The following is a 21,480-nucleotide window of genomic DNA, read 5'->3' as shown; positions in this document are numbered from 1 at the left end:
TGAAAGGTCCGTTTTGTTTGATCGGGATTTTGTGAAAGGTCCGTTTTGGTTGATCGGATTTTTGTGAAGAGTCCGTTAACGGACCCAAATATCCTCTGGCCAGACCTCTGGTTCTATTGCTGTAATGAGTTAAAAAAAACGTGTCTATATATCAAATGCATCTAAAAGAAAATCTTGTAAACTTGTAACTGCTATAAGATAGCCTATATAATCCAAAACTCTTAAATAAAATTTCTTAAAATTGGAGGATGATAGAAATTTTTTGCAAACATATTCTTTTTCAGCACCTTGAAATCTATAAGAAATACTCAAAGTACATTGAGGAACAGAAAATTCGTTTACATTAATTTTTCAGTGCTATTAGAAAAACAAATCAATTGAAATACAGTGAAGCTCAGGATTGTTGGTGCTCGGCTTTGGATGAGCCTACTACAACCCCCATGCTGATGGGTGCAGTGTACCATATGTACATCCCATGATTTCCTTTTACGCCAATTTAATGATAATAGTGCCTTGGAGAAAGCAAAGCAACACTTTAAATCTTTTTACTTCAATTTTGTTGCGAACTAAAGCAAAAAAAAAACATTTTATGTCTATTAATTTTCCCAATATTGAACATTTTAATGTGATTCAAAGGTTATCTCTCTAAATATCTCCAATAGTGGCCAAAAGAAAACCATACTAAAAGTAATAATTAAAAAAAACGCCAAATTTGTTGCCAAAAACTTGCCGATATGTTGCCAAGTGTTTTCCAAATTATTAACAACACTTGAGTTTCCATTGAAATTAATGATTTTCCCACAAAAAGGTGTAAAAGACCCTCTTTGGAACATCCAAATGCAATCAAATGAGGAGGTGCACAACAAGACGTACGTACCAAATTTCAACCTTCTAGGACATACCGTGTTTAAGTTATACGAGATACATATGCACAACGCACGCACATACAGACGTCATGAGAACACTCATTGTAAATAATTCGGGGATTGTCAAAATGGATATTTCGGGTGTCGATACGTTCTTAGGCATATAACTGCGGGTTGAAAAAATAACTCAATAATTATTTGCAGACCAGCAAAATGGAAATTAAGGCTGATTTTTGGGTGAAAATTTTTTTGTGAATACAATACTTTCTTTACTTCGCAAAAGGAAGTAAAAAGGTAAGCATGGTTGCTATAATCAAGTGTTGGCAAAACAATATTTGTTTTCATGCAGCATTGTTATTTGTTTGCAATAAAAGATATTTTTCTGGAGAAATATCATGTCAAGCGTTTTGATAAGAAGACTGATTGAAAATCTTCATTTGCTTATGCCATTTATTGCATTCAATACTTTGCCTGAATTCTTTTTTTTTTTTTTTGACCCTTAAGTGCACTAAATTTAAAAGCCTTTTTACAACATAAAAACTGATCAGAATTTTTTAAACTTTTCTGAGCAATACTAAAGATGAAATAAATCAGGCGTCAAACTACACTAAGCAAAAAAAAAAAAAATAAATACATAAAATAAATAATATTTTCACTTATTTTTTCCACTTGAGATGAACCAAATCTATATTAATGATATAAAGCTGCAGAGTTTGTTTGAATGCGATAATCTCAGGAACTACTGCTTCGAATGGAAAAATTATTTTTGGGTTGAATAGTCCATTCATTGAAAAAGGTTATAGACTATATAGCATCATGCTATGACTAATAGGTGTGGAGCAGCAATAAAAAATGTAATGAAAACATGAAAATTTATATTATAATATAAAATGCTCGGAACGCAGAATATGCATAGCCACAGTAGCTCAACCTGAAAGTGCAGGCTTTGCGATCCAGTGGGCGTAGGTTCGATTCAGCCATGAGGCAAATCTCGAGGGTACTTTTCAGAGAGAATACTAAACAATGTTAAAACTGATTTGTTCAAAATTATATGCATGTATCATGGTATTATTTTTCTTATTAATTAACTAATAATATAAAGCTGAAGAGCTTGTTTGAATGTGGTAATTTCAGGAACAACTGGATCGAATTGAAAAATTATTTTTGAGTTAAATACTATGAATATCAATCTAGACTCAAGAAAGAATGAGTACCCCAAAACTTTAGGATAGTCCATCACAAAATTTCTGGATTTTCATTGGAGCAGTCATCCCTGATTCTATATGCAATGTACAGACTTAGACCTGGCTCAAGGTCCATAACTTACTGCTTAATACCCCTGATTATGTTCAGGAGAGAATTTTAAAGAGCTGAAATAATGTACCAGGGACAAAGCTCAAAAAATAAAGTAAAATAAAAATGAATAAATACAGTTAAATAAAACAGTATGCAGTTCAGATATAGTATCTAAAAATGAGGTTTTAAATGTAATTAATTGCACTTACTCATTGTATCTAAATTTAAAGAGTCAGCAACAGACTTTTTTGTTTCCTCAACAGCTATGGCATTTTCAAAAGCTTTTCTTTTAACTATTTTAGAACACTCAAGGAATTTTGCTTTAGCATCTTTGTCATTTGGTCGTGCAGTAGTAACCTGTAAGAAATTGTAAATTCTATCTAAGTGCTATAAATGCTTTTAAATATTCATATTATTTCAGCAGTCAAAATAATTGAAGATATTTTACAAAAAAGTGGATTTTTTTTATCTTTTAAATAATTTTTAATAGTTGAAATTTTTCATCTTTGAAGAACGGGTTCACTGAAATAAATAAAACATAAATAATAATTGAAACTTCAAAATATTTAAAAAATAAGAAATAGATTAATACAAGCTAATGTTAAAAGAGCTTCCAATTTTCAGAGTAAGTGAATTAGTTACAGGATGCAAAATTACTGATGTCTCATACATAAGAAATAAATTTTCCCAAAGCACATGTTTAATGAGGGCATGTTTCCCAAAAATACTTTTTGCCATTATAACTAAGGAATTATATGAAAATTGATTCAATTGAAATATTTGAACTAATTTTATTGTAAACTAAAAAAAAAAAATCCATTACTATAAAATAATAAGTTTTGGAAAAGGAAAAAAAATGCGGTATGTTATTTTCTCTGAAAAAAAAGTTTGGTACTTTTATCTTCAATGAACAAGTATTTATATTAAAAGAGCAGCTACTTGAAAAGAAGGAAACACCGGACTATATAGCTGATCTGTTGGAAATTAAGAGTTAGTTTTTAAAATTATGAATGTAATATAAGGTCACATGAAATTAAAAAGTAAAACTTTATTGATATCACTTCTACAATAATTGAAAATTAGAATTGCGAAAGTGAACTTAAAACAAACACTCATGATATTTATACAGAAAAGCTTTCCAATTCTGTGTACAGTTGAAATACAAATGCTTTGCCAATATTAAGCTCAACAATAGCAGTGTAAGTCAGGTCGCAAACAAATTCCGGGAGAAGTCTATTGCAAAGAGAGGTTTCCTATGGTATTTAAAAATTCCCCAATTTTCGAGAATTTGCCAATAAGAGTGCTGCAAGTGAATAGGCAGACCTAGATAAAAGTTAAAACTGTCTGAACTCAAATGAGTGCTTAAAAGTTTCTGCCAAAAAATGCTGTACTCCTGGTGTGTTTTATATTGCAGCCAACAGAAAAAAAATGTAACTTAGAAAGTGAATAGAGTACTACTATGGAAGCAGAATGTTTTTCTAAACATATTTACTCCTTTCATGATATAATTAATTAGGGTACCTCAAAATTGGAGATAAACATTAGTTGCTTCATCAATAAAAAAAATATTACGGAATTTTAAAAAAATCTGCAAACTTAGGAAATTTTTTGCGAAGGATGCTTGCATGTTCGTCTGTGAATAAGGGAGGATAAAACATTTTGGAACAGGTCTTCTGGTGGATTATCTTAAGGAGAATAACCTCTATAACTGCTGAATGCTATAGAGCATGTGTCCAAGTTTGGGCCCCAAGAAGAGAATTTAAAGCAAAACTGCATTGCTGTTAGAAAGGGAAAAAAATGATTTCTTTACCTAACTGCTTTTTATAAATTAAGAGTATTTTCTTCAACATTTTTTTTCTGGTTAAAAATCCTTAAGGTATTTTTTTTTTTTTTTTAATTTTCACACAAAATTAATGCAACCATGTAATAAAATGAAAACTCATACAATGCACAGACCTTAGAGCAGGAATTAGTATATGGAGGGAGCAAGTCTAAACATTGGGTTAGCAAAAGCTCAAGCAAAAACCCCAAGCCCAGTAACTTAACAACGACGAATGATTGACAGGTTTTACATAAAACTAGTGAAATAAATTTCTTCCAATGTTTAGCTTTAATCTATCACGTGACTTGGGGTCTTTGCTTCACAAATGAAAGTTTTCACTCCCTCCATTTTATCTCTTCTCAATGGTGCAGACTACACAGAAAAGTTTGTAAGTACAACACAAACATTTCTTGAAAAGTTTCGAGTTTTTTAACAATATGAAGAACTAAATGCCAACTTTGAAAATACAAGCCAAATGAAACAGTCTATAATTTTAAAGATGATATAAGTAGAATACTAATATTTTTAGCTAGTAATAAAAGTTATGAAAAATCATACATACTGCTTGAAAATCTTTTAAAGCTAACTTGAATTTCCCTAGAGACATATATGATGCAGCTCTCCTATAATAACCCTGTTGAAAGAAAATAAAATTAATATACAGTTGATCACTTTCATTTTTTGTAAAAATATAAATTATGGTGAAACAAATTATAAGACTTCTTTAGATTTACTAGCATTTCTTAAGTCATATTCTATACATTATCCAGGTTAAAATACAAGAAAAATAATGTAAAGCTTTAAGTGAGGTTGAATTAATAACAGCAATATGTATTGTATATTTTATTTCTTGAACATAAAAAAAATAAATGCTGAATTACCTTTACATAATTTGGATCCAACTCGATAGCTTTTGAAGCATCTGTAAGTGCATAACCAAAACATTCCGTTTTTAAATATGCAAAACTACGATTTCCATAATATACTGCAATATTAGGATTTAGTTCAATGGCTTTTGTGTACATATCTATAGCTTTGTCGAACTCTTTGTCTGAAATAAATAAAACAAAATTTAAATACACATAAAACTGGATATGAAAATGAAAATATGCCTGACGAAGGGGGAGGGGGGGGGGGCTCCCGGGGGAGCGGTTGAACATTTCAGAAATCTGGCAAGCCTACCGATAACAGTATAGTACTTCTAATCAGCTTTTGAAGAACTACAATATTAATATCATGAACGCTTTAAAGTCAATAAAGATGAGATAATAGTTGGAAGAAAATTACAAAAGATAGATCAGTAAAGAAAGCATAAATTTCAGTTCAAAAACACTGAACTGTTTTCAAATTTAATCATTTAGCAATATAACAAAAAAGAAATTGTCTGGAAAACAAAGAGCACAACGCTAAGGTGAGTATGCCAGTGTATGCAGTATAAACATAGTTGAACCAAAAAACAGGTACATTCAAAATAAAAATATACTTAGAATAAAAAAGATATTAACAATAAAGTCACCTACAGAATAATACTGACAGAATAAGACCTTTATGGGATGATATTACAGCGAAGAATTCGACAGTACAATAAATATTTTTTATACTTTGAAGTGAGTTATAAGAGCTGTTTCTCTACCGGCTCAAATTTTAAATGCACTTACTCTTAAAATGCTCATTAGCTTTCTCCTTTAGCTCCTCTGCTTTCGACTTTACATCATCACTGAGAGACATGGTTCCTTTTTGCAGTCACTGTGACAAAATTTATCTATTGTAGTAATTTAAAATCAGCTAAAACATTTACAAATTTTAAACATTTCACACACGGGAAATCTAACAACACGTCGGTCAATGCAGGAACGATCCTGGGTCCATGGTTACCATATTGGCGACTTCATCTATTTCAAGGCGAGTTCTTATCAACATGCCGAACATGATGCCAAAAAAAAAGTGCGATACCATAAGCAATACAGTTGCAGTTTATTTTTCCTTTTTGGAAACACTTCCTGAAGGAGTATGTTCTTTTCGAGTTTAAGTGTACTTTTTTCATGTATTTGGTATTTTCAAGAATGGTAAACATCATTAAATACAAATTAGTTTTAGAAAATAAACTGATTCGTTCTGTATTCTAAAGTTATATATTTTGAATTATAATAAAACAAACTAAATGACGTTACAGTTTTTACGCATTTTTTATGGAAATTCCATTTGCACCAAAAAAATCTTTCCTAAATCAGAGATGCTCCTCTTCCCCCTCAAGAACAATGACGTCCCCTCCCCTCAAATGCATCCCCAAAATGAGATCCCCTAAAAACGACAAAGACTACTTTTAGCAAACCCTCCTCTCCCTAAAAATTTCAATCATGCTGTCTGCTCTGAAGTCCCACTCGTTGCACTTTATTTATCTATTTATTTAGAAGCTACACAGCTTCACATACATAGAGGACTTCGTGCCAAGCGCCTTGCCTCCGGACACACACAAAGGAAAGATTTACAACACTAGAGAAGGAAATAACACTCAAGGCACAGGCGGGAATCGAACCCACGATCTTCGGCTTGGAAGACGAAGCTTCTACCACAGAGCTACGGAGGCCCCCTCGTTGTACTAACTACCTTAATTTTGATAACATATTAATTGACCCCCTTGAGTGCCCACTCAAGGGGGATCGCGGCACGAACCGTACCATAGAAATTTTAAGGGGTATCCTGGGTGCTGCTCCCGATTGGGGGGAGGGGACAACTACGAAACACATAGATGCAGAGGGGTACCCACCTTGGGGAGGTCATGGTGCACTGCACCATCGAAATTGTTATGGGGGGGGGGGGTTCGAGTGGTATTTTCCCTGTTATGGGGTCTTATTTTGGAGGGGGTGCACCCTTGCTAATAAGGGGAGGAGGGAACCCCTTGATGCAGTAATTTTGCAAACTTTTTCTGCAAAATGATAGTTGTAACATTTTTCATTAGAAATGATTCATTAAAAATTTTAATATTTTCTCTCTTTTCTTTTTTTGTGACATAGATACAGCATACGCAACTTTCAAGAGTAACAATATTAACTTTTGTGTCAAAATGAACTGTATATCGCTTTTCCAACCCCATGCCGTTATGCGTAAGCTTTGGAAAAAGCAGCAATAAATAGTTGGATACTGTGGCAATAAATATTGAGAGTTCAGAGATTGGTAATAAAATGATATGTATGACTTATTAAGAACGTGAATAAATAGCAAAAGTAGTACTTCCTTGCAAATGAAGAAATTCACAGGACATCAGTGGACGCCCAAAAACAGAAGCACAACCTTAGGTATTGGGCTTTGTGTGTGTGGGGGGGGGGGAGCAACTTCATTGAGTCTCAAGCAATTCTCACTAATCCTTGAGTGCTTATGAAAACACGAAGATTGCTAATGAGCCACAATATGTCCGTTGTCATTTAGGGGGTTCGGGGCATGGGCGCGCATAAGCAAAATTTTAAGGGGGGAGGGGGTCGGATATTTTTTCCATGGTTTAGTAAGATACTTTCCGCATAGAAACCGATTTAAGTACAGATTAGAGTTATTAAAATTTGACATTTTTAATAATTTATTCATTAATGGCTGGAGAAATGTTTTTACTTTCTTGCTAGAAAAAAAGTACTAAAAGCAAGGAAGTTCTAATTTCCAAGGTGGGCTTGAGCCCCCACTTGTCCCTCCCCCCTCCATGTGGACGATAGGGAGGAAAGTCGAAAGTCCCCCTTGCTTTGGAAAAATAATGCTTTTTATTAGTTATAAGTGGATAGCGGGCGTGTTTTTCGTTGTTTTCCCAAGTCAATTCCCATTGAGTGCACACCCCCCTCCCTCCATGTCAAATTTCGAAATGAAGGACCGCAGAAAAATATTTCTGATTGTGCTGCCCCCTAATAGAGAATATGTTACAATTTTTCCCCCCTTCCACTTCAAAGGAAACGCAAACCTACCTGGATTTAAGGCTACCCACCGATTTGTTACGTTAAACTATTATTTATTAATTTATTGCAGCGAAAAGGCAAGGAGCAAGTTACTACTTCATTAAGTTATTTACTTAGCCCAATTTATATAATATGTGCATATAAGTATACAAAGGGCAAATGTATGTTCAAACTGACAAACTAAAAAAATTCCTATACTCTCCTACTCCATGATTAACAGACATTAAATTAACGTGACTAGGGGTGCACCCCCCCTCCCCGTTTAAAAATTCCCTACTCTTGATTTTCTCCTGCAATAGAAACTGAGTATTTTGGACATCGTTCCCTTGGTTTTTTTTTTAATGACGAGCCTGTCAGGTGCTTGTACACTCAAAACAGCCTTCATTAAAAAAAAAAAAAAAAAATCAAAACTATGACTTTTTAGTAATTAAAAAAAAAAAAAACGTTTAATACAGAAAAATGTTCATACGGCAAACGGATTAAGGAGAAAAAAAAAACGATTACACTTGTTTAATATAGAAAAGAATTTTCCAAGTAATGTGTTTCATATGATACATGATAGAATTCTGAATAGATTAAAATTTGACAAACTCTTAATAAAACTCTATGTGAAACATAAAGTTAAATAACAATTCTTAATAAAACTATTTAATATATAGAGCTGAATAATTTTCTTGTAAATATACAGGCGTCTCTCGTATTCGTTCCGTGTAGTATCGAAATCGTGTTATAAGAGACTTTTTTAAACTTATTAACATATTTTTTACACTAATTAATCATGTACATAGTAAAAATCATGTCAATATGTATCGTGTTGTATCGAAACCGTGTTATACGAGACTTAGAAATATTGTAAATCAAAGCATGTCTATCGTGTTATATCGAAACCAAGTTTCATGAAAAACAAAGTAAAACCTCATTAGAGTTATCAAACATTAACAGAATGTATTTAAAAAAAAATGTCTTCTTTATTTAAAGAGAACTTTCGTGTTATATCAAAACCATGAAGTATTAAATTGAAGTTTTGTACTGTGTAATATCGAAACCGTGTTGTGCAAGTACCGTGTTATACGAGGAACGAATGTACTACAGTAAATTTGTTAAAATCGAACGTCAATTACATTGATTGTATTATAAAATAAAACCTGCTAAGTGTGAAGCATATGCAAAATATAATGCTGTGGTTTTATTTTAATTTAGAAGCAAAATTACCCACTTATAATTGTAATGTGTGTTGTTTAAAATGCTTACACTGAAAAACACAATTACAGCATATAACCAAATCCAGAATAAATCATTCTTAAAAATTGGATGGTATGATAAATTGAGGAATGTCTCCACATGCTTTTCAGCACTTATTCAACATGGTGCGAATATTTTTAATGCTCTTGCTCAAATGTTCTTGACATTGAAATATGAATATAGCTTAAAATTACTCCTCTGTTAATTTGAAAGGATGATCTTTTTTAAAATCCCCACGGAAAATACATGCCTAATGACTATCATGCTAAACTTGTTACCAGCTATATTATTTTTACCATTAACTACTAATATAGTGCTTTTGTAGAAAACAATAAATTAAAGTACAAGAAAAATATATTTGACCTAAAGAAAGACAATCATTTTCTCTTTTAACTATAGCTTTGAAATTTAATATTTAAATACATAATTGGAAAAACTATATATGTCATTGCTTTGACGGGATTTTTGAAACATATCAATAACATAAAGCATATATACCACTACTATTATACACTTAAGTTTTGCCCGATACCTTTTACTTAAAATGCAATGTTGATTTAATGCTCATTTTCTTTTGATTCCCCTCACTAGAATACTTTGCTTAATTTCTACTTTCCTCATACCCCTAATTTTCTTACACCATAAAATTACAGATTGTGATCTCCAAGTTTTAATGCCAGCATGCCAAAGAAGTTTTGTAAATGTTTTTCTTTTGACATTTATGAAACTTTTGCACCAGGAAAAACTTTAGAGTACTGAGCTAACTACAGGAATAACTTAGAGAAGCATATTCATTCTTGGTATGATAACAGCAAGAATTTGTTTTAAAATAGAATAAAACACAGATTTTTTTAAGCCGGCTGTGTTACAATTCTAAGCAAAATAATTTTACCAGAAATAAAATATATCTGTGACCAAGTAAAAATGTTCAAACTAAACTTTTTATCTCAAGAAAATTAGCCTAAAAAATGTTAGCATTTATAAAGAGAGTTTTAGTCATAAATTAAGTGACCAACATCCCTTTATATTAATTCTGTAAATGCTTTTTATTACATCAGACACAAGAATCATATATTTAGACTACACTATATGTTTTAAAGCATTATTGCCAGCAAAATTAGTACTTCACAGCAAACTTTAATAAAGTAACTGCTGTGCAAGTTCTAAATTCAACTAGTGTGCTTTAAGTTTCTATAACCTCATCCATCTTCTCTTTATTCAGGATCAAACAATTGACATCTTGGTAAACTAACATGGAACCCTTCTGAAAAATATACAATAAGCAAAAAAATGTATTCATAATTCACAATACAAATTGAACATTCAACTTTGGGCACATTGAAATAATTATTTTTATACTTATCTCACAGGAAGTTTGTGCATCAGATGAACTTAATACTGATTTCTGACTGCAAAGCATAGACCCAGCATTTCAAAGACTCTAATGGTTGTTCTTGTTCATTGAAAGGTCCAGTTAAAGCATTATTACCAGCCAAAATTAAGACTTTGCAGCAGACTTTAATAAAGTAACTGTCATGCAAAGTCTAAATTCAACTAGTGTCGTGCTTTTAAGTTTCCATGAAATCATACATCTTCTCGCTATTCAGGATCAAACAATTGACATCTTGGTAAACTAACACGGAGGAACCCTTCTGAAAAATATACAATAAGTGGAAAAATGTATTCATAATACAAATAGAACATTAAACTTTGGGCACACTGAAATAAAGCATTTTTATACACATGTCCGCAGGAATTTTGTGTATCAGATGAACTTGGAACTGATGACTGCCCAGTGAAAAACCCACAATCTCAAAGATTTCAATCATTGCTCTAACAATGACTGCTCACTGAAAGGTGAACTTATACTTCAGGTTCTATTGACAAATGTACCAGGTGCTCTACTAATTTAATAGAATAGTGTTTCATGCTTAAATAATTTAGCTTTTAGCAAACTACAAAAATCTTTCATTTGTTGCTAGACAAAGTTTAAGTTCAGTACAGATTAAAAATCTGGCATATAATTTTAAGTAATGAATTAAACAGCTAAATAGTTTCAATTATGTAAGGATTAGGAAATAAGTATTTTACTCATGATAAACACCTATTTGTTACACATCTATAATGCTGGATAAGAATAATACCTAAAATGCATGAATTTTGACAGTAAATTAAACAGCATACTGATTTCTGACACCAAGAATAATGAAAATTAATAAAATGTTCATTTTTGGCACACCCGGGAAGGCTAATAGGGAGAATATTCAACAAGAAAAGATATGATGGTTGAAGGGAAGGGGACTTAACAGAAAGAACCCTTTACAGAGTTAATTTTTGAAGGAAATATTTTGCCGGGGAAATTGAACAGTTAAAGGGCTATTCCACGGAAAACGATAATTTTTTCCTGCACGTGACGCTTCGTATAGTTCATAAAAAACAATAATTTAAAAGGATAATGAACAAAATTTTGTTGCTTAAGACATCACAAACGCATGTATGACTTCTTTAGCCAAAACTTTCTTCAAAAATTATTTCTTTTTTATGAATACAGAAACCGTCACGTGCGGGACAAAATGACCATTTCCAATGGAATAGGCATGGACATTTTTTTTTCAATGATTTAAATAATTATTTCTAAGCTTATGAGATATGTTTTCCTTTACGTTGGAACCATAGCTTTCAAAAATCTGCAATTTGTTTCATCATTGCTATATTAATAGAGCAAAAATATTAGCTTATCCGCAAGCAAGTTACCAGAGGTTGACTTTAGATGTCCCGCACGTGACGCATGTAAATAAATTTTAATTTAAATCACAAAATTGTTTCAGAAGTATCTTTGTATCACATTTAAAGATTAAAAAAATTGCTTACCCCGGTTTCATTAAAATATTAAGAGATATGACGAAATGTTAATGAAATTTAAGCGTATTTTTGTCACACATGTGACAGAGGAATGGCCCTAAATAGTTTCAACTATGCAACAGGAAAAGAAAATAAATGTCAGAATGAAGTCATTTGATGCTCAACTACACAGGAGACAGAAAGAATCCTTACTTAAGATTTGATATCTGAAAGTTAATTTTGGCAGAAAATTAAATTTGCTGCTAAATATTCCTAATTGTTCAAGGAACAAAAATGCTTTACAGTACAATTTTCAATAGCATTCATTAGAAACAAATCTTTGCACGCTAATGGCTAACAGGAGGAATCTGCCCTTAAGAATAGATGACAGGAATAAATTTAATTCTGGCAGTAATTGAATTAATTATACATCAAAATGGTTTTACTAAATGAAGGAAATTAAACAATTTACTCACGATGACAGATTTCTAGTTGATGCAGACCTACGCACGCTAAAGGCTGACGGGAACAATTCTGACAAAAGTCAAACACGTTTGAGAAAAATGATTGTTAATTTTGGATAATTGAGCAACTCAGTAGCTTTAATTATGCAAGGAAAAGGAAACCATTCTAACTATTTCACAAAGGATAAACGTTTAATGATGTGAATACATGCACGCTTACAGGAAGAATCCTTAAGGACGTCTAAAAGAAATGTACGTTAATTTAGGCGGGAAATTAAAAGAAGCCTAATAGTTTCGATTTATTCAAGGGAGGGGGGGGGAAGCAAAAGTCTCAAGCACACGAGAAACGTTTATTTAATGCACACCTATGCAAGCTAACGTCTAACAACAATTTCCCATATTATATTAGATATCTGAAAGACGTCTAATTATGGCATAAATAAATATAACTTTTGTCCGGATAGAAAGTACAGATGCACAGAATGATAATCTAGAAAAAAACCTAAGGCCTAGCCATAATAAATCTTAATACATGCTTTTAATTTCATGACCGTTGTACTGTCCAACCACAGATTGCATGGAATTTTCAAACGTCCAGATCAACGAATCTATGTGAATAAGGGGGAAAAGTAAAAATTTGATGCGGCGTATTCCGCTCATTTGAATGAGGACTCTGCTTCTGCAAAAGCTGACATCGGTAAATAATAATAAATTTATCCATTTCCGGCTGTAAAACGGTGTTTGTCATTCCATACAATCCGTGGTCAGACAGTAAGCATAAATAAAGGAACATGCTCTTTTTCAAAATAAAAAAAACAAAAAGATACAACTTAATATAGTCCACATCCAAGAAAATGTTTCACTTACTTTCATGCATATTTAATTGTAAAAATCTCATCATAATAAATACATTAACACATTACTCATTACTAAATTCTTCAAGCCATTTTTTAAACCACGCACGAGGTACAGGAAGAATCCTTGTCGCCAAGTCTGAGAATGATATCATTTAGCGCCAAAATATAGGGTTGCCTCCCGTTTATCTGTCAGGATCGTTCCTGCATTGACCGATTTACAATCTAACATGCCATATTTCTATATTTATTGCCAAAGCAGAGCTGTAAAACTTTTCTTCAGATCGCGTTGCCAGATTTTAACACCCCTGCACAAAACTTGTTTTTGCGTCGTCTGCTATTCCGCTATCCCACGTGGTTTCGTCATGCTTTTACATAAAACAAGGGAGAACTGGCTCCCCCTGGAATATTTTGGACAGGCTCAGCTCCCACGGGAGAAATGGCACATATCACATTAGTTTACGGTACATTATGTTCCTCCAACAAAAATTAAAAATTATTCTGTACTTTTTCCGGGAAATTCACACAACGAACAACAAAATAGAGCAGAGGTAATGATGTACACTGGAAGTCCCCAATGCACACTCCGGTCTTCACCTTTTTTCTGATTGTTTACAAACCTGTCGATTTCCGAAAAAAGGACTCATAGGCTAGTTACAGATTATTCGTAATGATAGGCGGTTTCCCTCCATCCCTGTATCGAGCTCGCTTTTACAGTATGAGTCCCTTGTTGATCATTTTCTCTTTCTCTACTAATAATAAAGAAAAAAGCAGCATCAACTTAAATCAAAGCAATTGCTTCCTCTGTTCTTGATTCATTAGGCAGTTTGAATCGCGAAACAGTATCAAGATTTATGCTAAAGTATCGAAAAAAGGGACTCTAGTGGAGACTCTTAAAATTATTGCTGTACTGTTGAGAGATTCACCACTACTGCGTAGAGAGAAAAAAACTTTCGGACGAAAATTTAACAAACTCAGTTTTCTGCCGCAAGCTTTAGGAACGTCGTTTCAGCATTAAAGGATAACCCTTTCGAAACTCCTTACAAGAAAAAGGGAAGAAAACTCTACATCAAACATGGAAAAGAAAATGATGAGCGTCTTCATATATACTATAGTGCCTAGAAGGAGTAGTGTTCCGATCGGCCAATGTTCGTATGTTACAAATATCGCCCTCCAAAAGAGGAAACCGCGAGAGGGCGCGCAAGTTCCCGCCGGTGATATTTTGAATTTGGTATGCGAAAGTATGCCGTAATACTTGTTTTATAGAGAATTGAAATTGTTTGTAAATAGTAAAAAGAAAAAGTGCGACAGGACATGCTTTGTTCCTGGATGTACGAGTGGCTACAGTTGATTAAAATATATTCAGTTTCAATTATAGATGATTCTATCATTTGTTTCAAATGTCATGGCTACAATGAACTTCAAAAAGAAAATCACAATTATTTAACTTTCATTATATCAAATTCATTTTCATTATGAAAAAAAGGGGAATGGCTTCAAATCAGAGGCGGCGATTGGGGCTCATAAAAGGGAAAGGGGGGAGGCAAAAAAATTAAAAAAAAAAAAACAAAAACGGCAGCATAAAATGAAAAAAAAGAGAAAAAGTACAAAATTCTGATTGGGCTTGTTTTGAGAGCAGATAAGTGGAAATTGATGAAAATCCAGCAACTTAACTCACCTTTTTCTTAGGGTTTTGATGAATTATGTACACAATAACTTCCCTCGAAGAAACTTAGACATGAATTACACTCAGGACCGTCGCCATAGGGGGGGGGGTGAGGGGGGTGTCTCACCCTCCCAGTGATTTCATCCAGTCGGCAAAATCAGTTCATAAGTCGGTATTTTCAGTGTTTCGGAATTTCAAAGCTTTAATTGACAGAAATTAAAAAAAAAAAAGTTAGCATATTCATACAAAGTTATACATCTAACCTTTTCATAATTTGCGCAAGAGAAAATCATGAATGGGATCTCCGTTTACATTCAGTTTTACATTGCTCACACTATGCCGATTGCTTAGTTTCCGACTGCTCATTTTGCCGAGACAATAAGCGTTCACCGTTCACTCAGAAAATTCAGCTAGAGTCGGCATTTTTGCTTTTTCAGTTGATTCCGTATTCTAAATCTTTGAGTAAAGTAGTATGTAGCTTGACCATGTGCACGTTTTCACCTTTTATTGAAAAATGAAAAACAAAAAAACATGTATATTTTGCGTACTGACGACTATTCATCTGAAAGCCCCCCCTGAAAGACAGAATCAATTCGCCGACTGCTAATTGCACAGTATTCTCAATTTACCGACATTTACTTGAACAAAGTATTATTTTGCCGACACTGTATTCAGGGACACACCAAACTTAAATTCTTGGGGAAAATTTTCGATTTTCCGAATGATAAAATACGGATATGCAATGCACACAATAATGTCTTAAAATTTGCTGAATAATCAGACAAATTTGGCCAAATAAGGAATTTTATGGAGGCCACTGGACCTCCCAATGGGCGCCGCCTTCCTGTACACAGTCGGCAATTTCAGCTACAATCGGCAATTTTTACTTTTAGAGTGAATTCTAAGTTCACTATATCTTTGATAAAAGTTAAATGGAAGTGTGCACCATTTTTACATTTTCTCATTTTAACAAACTTACAATGCAAAGCATGAGTTCTAATAAGTTTATACTGTAAATTTTAAAAAGAAAATTCAATTTTAAAATATTATTTAGAAATATGTATCTGGGAAGCTGTATCACACATGAAGATTACCTGTGAGCAGCCTAGTGTAAGATTCAAATATTTTTTTTTCAAAATAGTTATTCAATAAACTACATGGAAACCCACGGAAAGTCTCAGTTTAAAAACACAACTACATTAATAAACATGATAGCTTTGGACAGTGCACAGTGGACACATTTATAAAATTGAATCATCAATAAAAAATTCACAGCAAAGTGGAGAAATACATAGGGTGCCGAAATATTAAAAAAAATTAAAATGAAGAGAAAGATTTTATTACAACACAAAGTTCCATTGGTATGTATTTTAAGTGATTTTGAAACGAACTTCTGAATACACATTCAGCACCATATCCCCTTTTTCTAGGCTGACGGGCAAAAACCAAAATAGTATTCTACTCGCAGGGGTTATGCGTATTTGTCGACCACACAAGTTTATTGTGTAACTAAAGCAAGACATTTGTCCGCCAATTGTAACACTCAGAAATCCCGTCGTGGAGACGACGTGGCGTAATCGCGTGTAGGGGTGACAGAAACGTCAGACCTTCAGGGGTCTTTTCTGTTAAAAACCTTTCTCTGGAATCTGGAACTAGGAGCTCGAGGGAAAATTAGAGAAGAGTTAGATCAACTGTTGTTGTATGCTTAGGACGGTCTGTCCGGCCCCTGCTGTGTGAACTTTCTGCCTAAAGAAGGAAAAAGAAGGTTATTAGCGTTGGAGCCTTGAAGAGATACAAGTGCTTAGAGTTTGTCCGGCTGCGGCTCCAGAGTTTGGCAGAAGACTTAAGTGACTATCCTGCATAGTTATTTTATTCATTATGAATTCCAAAAAAAAAAAAGACTAGTTATAGTTTTGAACTTCATTCGCATGTGAATGAACAATAATTCTCATTGTGGCAAGTAAGGAAAAATCTGAAAAAGCATTTTACTTGAATTTGAGAAAAAAACGCTTATTGAAATGCGGCAGAAAAGGTATGAATATTTTAACTAATATTTTCAAAGCATTATTTTAATCTTTCCCCATTTATATATATATATATATATATATATATATATATATATATATATATATATATATATATATATATATATATATATATATATATATATATATATATATATATATATATATCTATATATCTTCCGTTAAATATTGAAAAAAAAAAAGAAAGCGTTCTAAGTAAGTTGCTGGGATGAAAAAATCGGTGTGAAAAGTTTCAAAAAAGAAAAGAAAAAGACGGGGAGGGGGGGGAACAAATGAATGTTTTTTTTTTTTTTGCTGTAAAATTTCAGAAGAAAAAGCAATTTTAAAATATTATTTTAGGAACATTCAAACATGTACATCATTAAAATTACCATTTACCAAACCCAAGAGATCTGAAATACGTTTCAAACATTTTTTTTAACCAATAGAGAAAAAGAATAGCCAGAGGAGTTATAGAATTACTTAACAAGTTTCAATTTAAAAAAAAAAGGCTAGTAAATAAACATGATAGCTTCCTAGGGCACACCAGTAGAAAAATTAAGAAAATATGTTTCAAATAGAGGAAAAGATTCAAAATCTTGTCTAGAAAAGTCACACCAGTAACTCTAATGACTGTTTAAAAATTGAGTTATGAAAAATTAACATAAAATGAAAGTTATTAAGAGATTCAGGATTTCTGATATTTAAATAAAGTAAAAAAGTTATCTTATTAGGTGTCACTAAAAAGTACCACCTGTATTCGAAATGTTAAACGTTTAACCCTACCTCAATTTAAAATATAAAAGCTTTAAATTATCTTAGTCTGTAAGTTCAAAATGTTAACAGATTGTTTTAAGGTTGCATAATTTTGTACTTTAAACAATTAAAAACATTAGAGTGAAAATTGAAAATTTCGTCGTTGAAAAACTAAAACAGCTAAAAGGTTTTTTAAAAAGAAAATTTGGAGGAAGACCTTTAACCTTTTTTTCTTCTAATAAATAAAATGATTTAGGGAAGTCGCTTAGGAGGGAGGGACGGAGAAATCGCAGAACCTAACCATTTCCTTTTATCTTATGGTAATGAAATGTAGTCTAAGTTGCGTTTTTAGAAACTTGCTGCAGGAGAGCCCTATGACATCAACGAAGATCGTCTGAAACTTCTTTTTTTCGGCATTCAATTTCAGAAAGTTGTCGAGAAAGAGAGCCTATGAACCTCTTTTACCACAAATGGCCTACAATGAAACTTTCAAGACCTCAATTTTCAAAAAATTTTCGAGCGAAATCACTTCGCATAACCTTCTCCTAACATCACCAATAGCCGTTTAACGTTTAAAACTATATGTTTAGAACTACAATTCAAAAAACGCTTGGGGAAACACTCCGGAAGAGGCCCAAGTTATTAGGTTCTTACCACATTAATTATTTTCATTGAATTGCTAAATTGATTTCATTATAGATAATGCTAATTATTTATATCTGCTTATTATTAATTAATAGTTGTTTAAAAGACCAATACACTCCTATTTGTTAAGTCTAGGTATTTTAAAAAGTGATAAATAACCTCAAAGTTTATGCATGAGTTATATTCTTAACTAGAGGATAAAAATGCTGACATGTTTTCTTCTTCAGTATTTCTGAATATGGTGTTTGGGAGCTGACCCTGCTAAGAACATTGTAAAGGCTATATTTTGCTAAGTTGGATGAGGGGGAGGAGTGGAAGGTGTTACCTAAAATTAATTAAAACTTAAGACCCGAAAACCGCATTTTTGAAAACATTACGGAACTGCTTGCGAATCGGAAGCTCGCCCCCGAAAATCTTCCGAAATTAAAAGCTGAAAAACAAGGTTTTAGGCTCTCTTTGCTCTCCAAGAAGGGCCCTTGGCCCCTCTCCCTGGGCGCTGGGTCCCTCCCCTGGCTACGCCGCTACCCATATCCATCAAAGTTGTCTAGAGATTTTTTTTTTTCTTTTTTCAAGACTTACGTTCTTAAAATTTTTCCGCGGGGCAGCCCACGAACATCATCGCAGATCGCGTAAAAATACATTTTTCGAACATCATTCGCAGAAAATTTCCGTTGAGAGTCTATGAAATCCACTCTTGCCCACAACACTAAAAATGTGTCATTCCCCTCTCCTTTCCTTAATATCACCAATGGTGGTCCATGATTGCCTTTCTGGAACTTTAATTTCACGAAATCGCCTAGGGAGTGCCCCTGAGCCCCAGCGGAACCAAACATGACTTACTATTACCTGTTTAAGTCTTCAGTTTCGAAAACGTTCCTGAGCCTGCCCCTAACATCGTCAAATACTGTCTAAAGTTTCATTTTTAGAATCTTCAGGGGCAGAAACCTCCGAACGCCACTTTTTCTAGCCTAACATTACTAGCATGATATAACTCATTTTGCAAACTATATCTCCCATACAAAGCAGTTCTTCTGATTTGTATATTTAAAATCCCTATTTGTGCACCATGGAAATGTTCAATCAGAATCAAAGTACTCAAAGATACCAAAACGAATGATTACCATGAGGGTCCCCCCCCTCGCCCCCCCCCAAAAATTACATACAACATAATTATTTCACCATTATATTACAACACTTTTTGAGTAGAAAATGTTCTTATGTGCTAAATTTTATATGGATAAAATACGTTTTCTTTTTCTTTTTTTCGAATTTCCTCAGAATGTCTCCTCCAAAATTCCTTGTAATTCCTCATATCCGTTTTCTCCAGCTAATCTGCCACTGTCCACTGGACATCTGTAAATACCTACCCTCAGTGTCGGATTTAAGGGGAGGAGGAGACGGGGGTTGCCAAGTTCGACGACTTCTAGGAGGCGGCAAATTCACACTATTTTTATGTTTTTTTCGTTGAAACTCAATTTTAAAACTTGAAAGATGGATATAGGGGCGGCAGTTTCAACATTTGCCCCGCCTCGGAAAAAAATGTAGATCCGTCACTGCCTACCTTCTCCCCTAAAGTATCCTTAAATAACCTAAAACTGTGTTTTTAAAACTTTAATTTCGAAAAACCTTCGGGGGAAGGCCCCCGAACCCCCTATCCCTTTCCTTCGCGTCAATAAAGATGGCATAAAATCTTCGTTTTTAAAAATTTCAATGGAAGAACTCCCGAAAACCACCTTTTCTAGAAAAAAGCGCTACATTGACTCCAGCGAAAAAAATGAGAATGAATCCGCGATCCTCTTGCTTCTTATATAAACCAGAGCCTAAAATCATGTTTTTAGTATGCCAATTTCGGAAATTTTCCGGAGGGCAGCAGTCTATCTTGACTTTAATCGAAATTAATGCATCCCCTTAGTATCACTGAAGCACTGAAGCTTGTCTACAATTGCATGTTTCAGACTGCAATATGAAATGAAATCTTGTCAGAGGCCCTGAATTTATATACATATATATACATATAATGTGTGTACGTATGTATCTGTCGGGTCAGCAAAATGTTAGGAGTCAGTCGGCAAAATCAGTTTCAACACCCCCCCCCCAAACGAATGCACCTGGCGACAGCCCTGATTACACTTACATTATTTATCCCGATGTACAAAGTAAAACAAATAATTATGTTCTGAAAATTTTGACATTTCTGCTTTTTTGCAATTTCTAGTTTTGGTTCCTTAATTGGAAAAGATAATAAATTTCCCATGAAAAAAAGTGTGGGGTGGGGATGTTTCGTAAAAGATGTATGATGTAAAACAAACAATTATGTTCTGAAAATTTTGACATTTCTGCAGTTTCTAGTTTTGGTTCTTTAGTTGGAAAATAAAATAAATTTCTCATACAAAAAGTGGGGGGGAGGGCGTCCCCCACTACTGTTTCACATTAGTACATATATGCAAGTGTGACATAATATTAATTGTTCTATGAAATTTTAGTTCCAAGAGAAGTTTGTCTCCCTTATACTGCAAAGAGCTTTTATATTTTAGCTTTGTACATTCACTTTTTTTACTTGTGAATTACACAAGGCAACCAAATGTGCTATCAAATTAAAAACAAAAATGTTTTCAACAAGTTAGAGAATAATATAATTGTTCTACTTATTTATTTTAAAAGAGGTTTCAGTTGTTTGTATTAAATGTGTTAAACAAATCATTTTAATGTGTAATAATTTTCAGTCATCTATTTCTGAGTAATATTCATTTCTTCCCTCTGCGTTAGTCTATAATTGTTCAAATTTTACTTTTAAAAAAGTTTCATTTTTATCGTATTCAAAAATCGAGATATTTACTTTGCAAAATAGTTTTTCAATAAAATAATTTGCATGTACTGTATCACCTTGTACTGATACAAATAATGTGTCTCATTTGTAAAATAATAAAACTCATTATTTTTTTCCTGGGAATGTTGTGAGAAATGAGTCTTGTTTATTCAAAATGTTTGAATATTTTGTTCAAATACATACACATTCTATTTGTTTTTATTAACGCTTTTGCTGCAGAACGTAGTTTCGTTTTTTGGGTA

General features: G+C 33.1%; 1 protein-coding gene across 1 annotated transcript in view; it reads right to left on the bottom strand.

The window, feature by feature from the left end:
* Window positions 1–5,811, bottom strand: part of LOC129222059 (serine/threonine-protein phosphatase 5-like) — a 37,278-nt gene extending 31,467 nt beyond the window's left edge. Inside the window, exons 1-4 of the mRNA XM_054856488.1 lie at window positions 5,643–5,811; window positions 4,866–5,035; window positions 4,547–4,618; window positions 2,372–2,519 (exon numbers count right to left, since the gene is read on the bottom strand). Of these exons, the coding sequence (XP_054712463.1) occupies window positions 2,372–2,519; window positions 4,547–4,618; window positions 4,866–5,035; window positions 5,643–5,712 (460 nt within the window). The 5' untranslated portion in view covers window positions 5,713–5,811. The remainder of the gene's footprint in view (window positions 1–2,371; window positions 2,520–4,546; window positions 4,619–4,865; window positions 5,036–5,642) is intronic.
* Window positions 5,812–21,480: the final 15,669 nt, after the last annotated feature.

Source organism: Uloborus diversus, chromosome 1, assembly GCF_026930045.1.
Source record: "Uloborus diversus isolate 005 chromosome 1, Udiv.v.3.1, whole genome shotgun sequence".
Classification (NCBI taxonomy): domain Eukaryota; kingdom Metazoa; phylum Arthropoda; class Arachnida; order Araneae; family Uloboridae; genus Uloborus; species Uloborus diversus.
The sequence above is the reverse complement of the archived record's forward strand: the minus strand, read 5'-3'. Positions and strand labels throughout refer to the sequence as shown.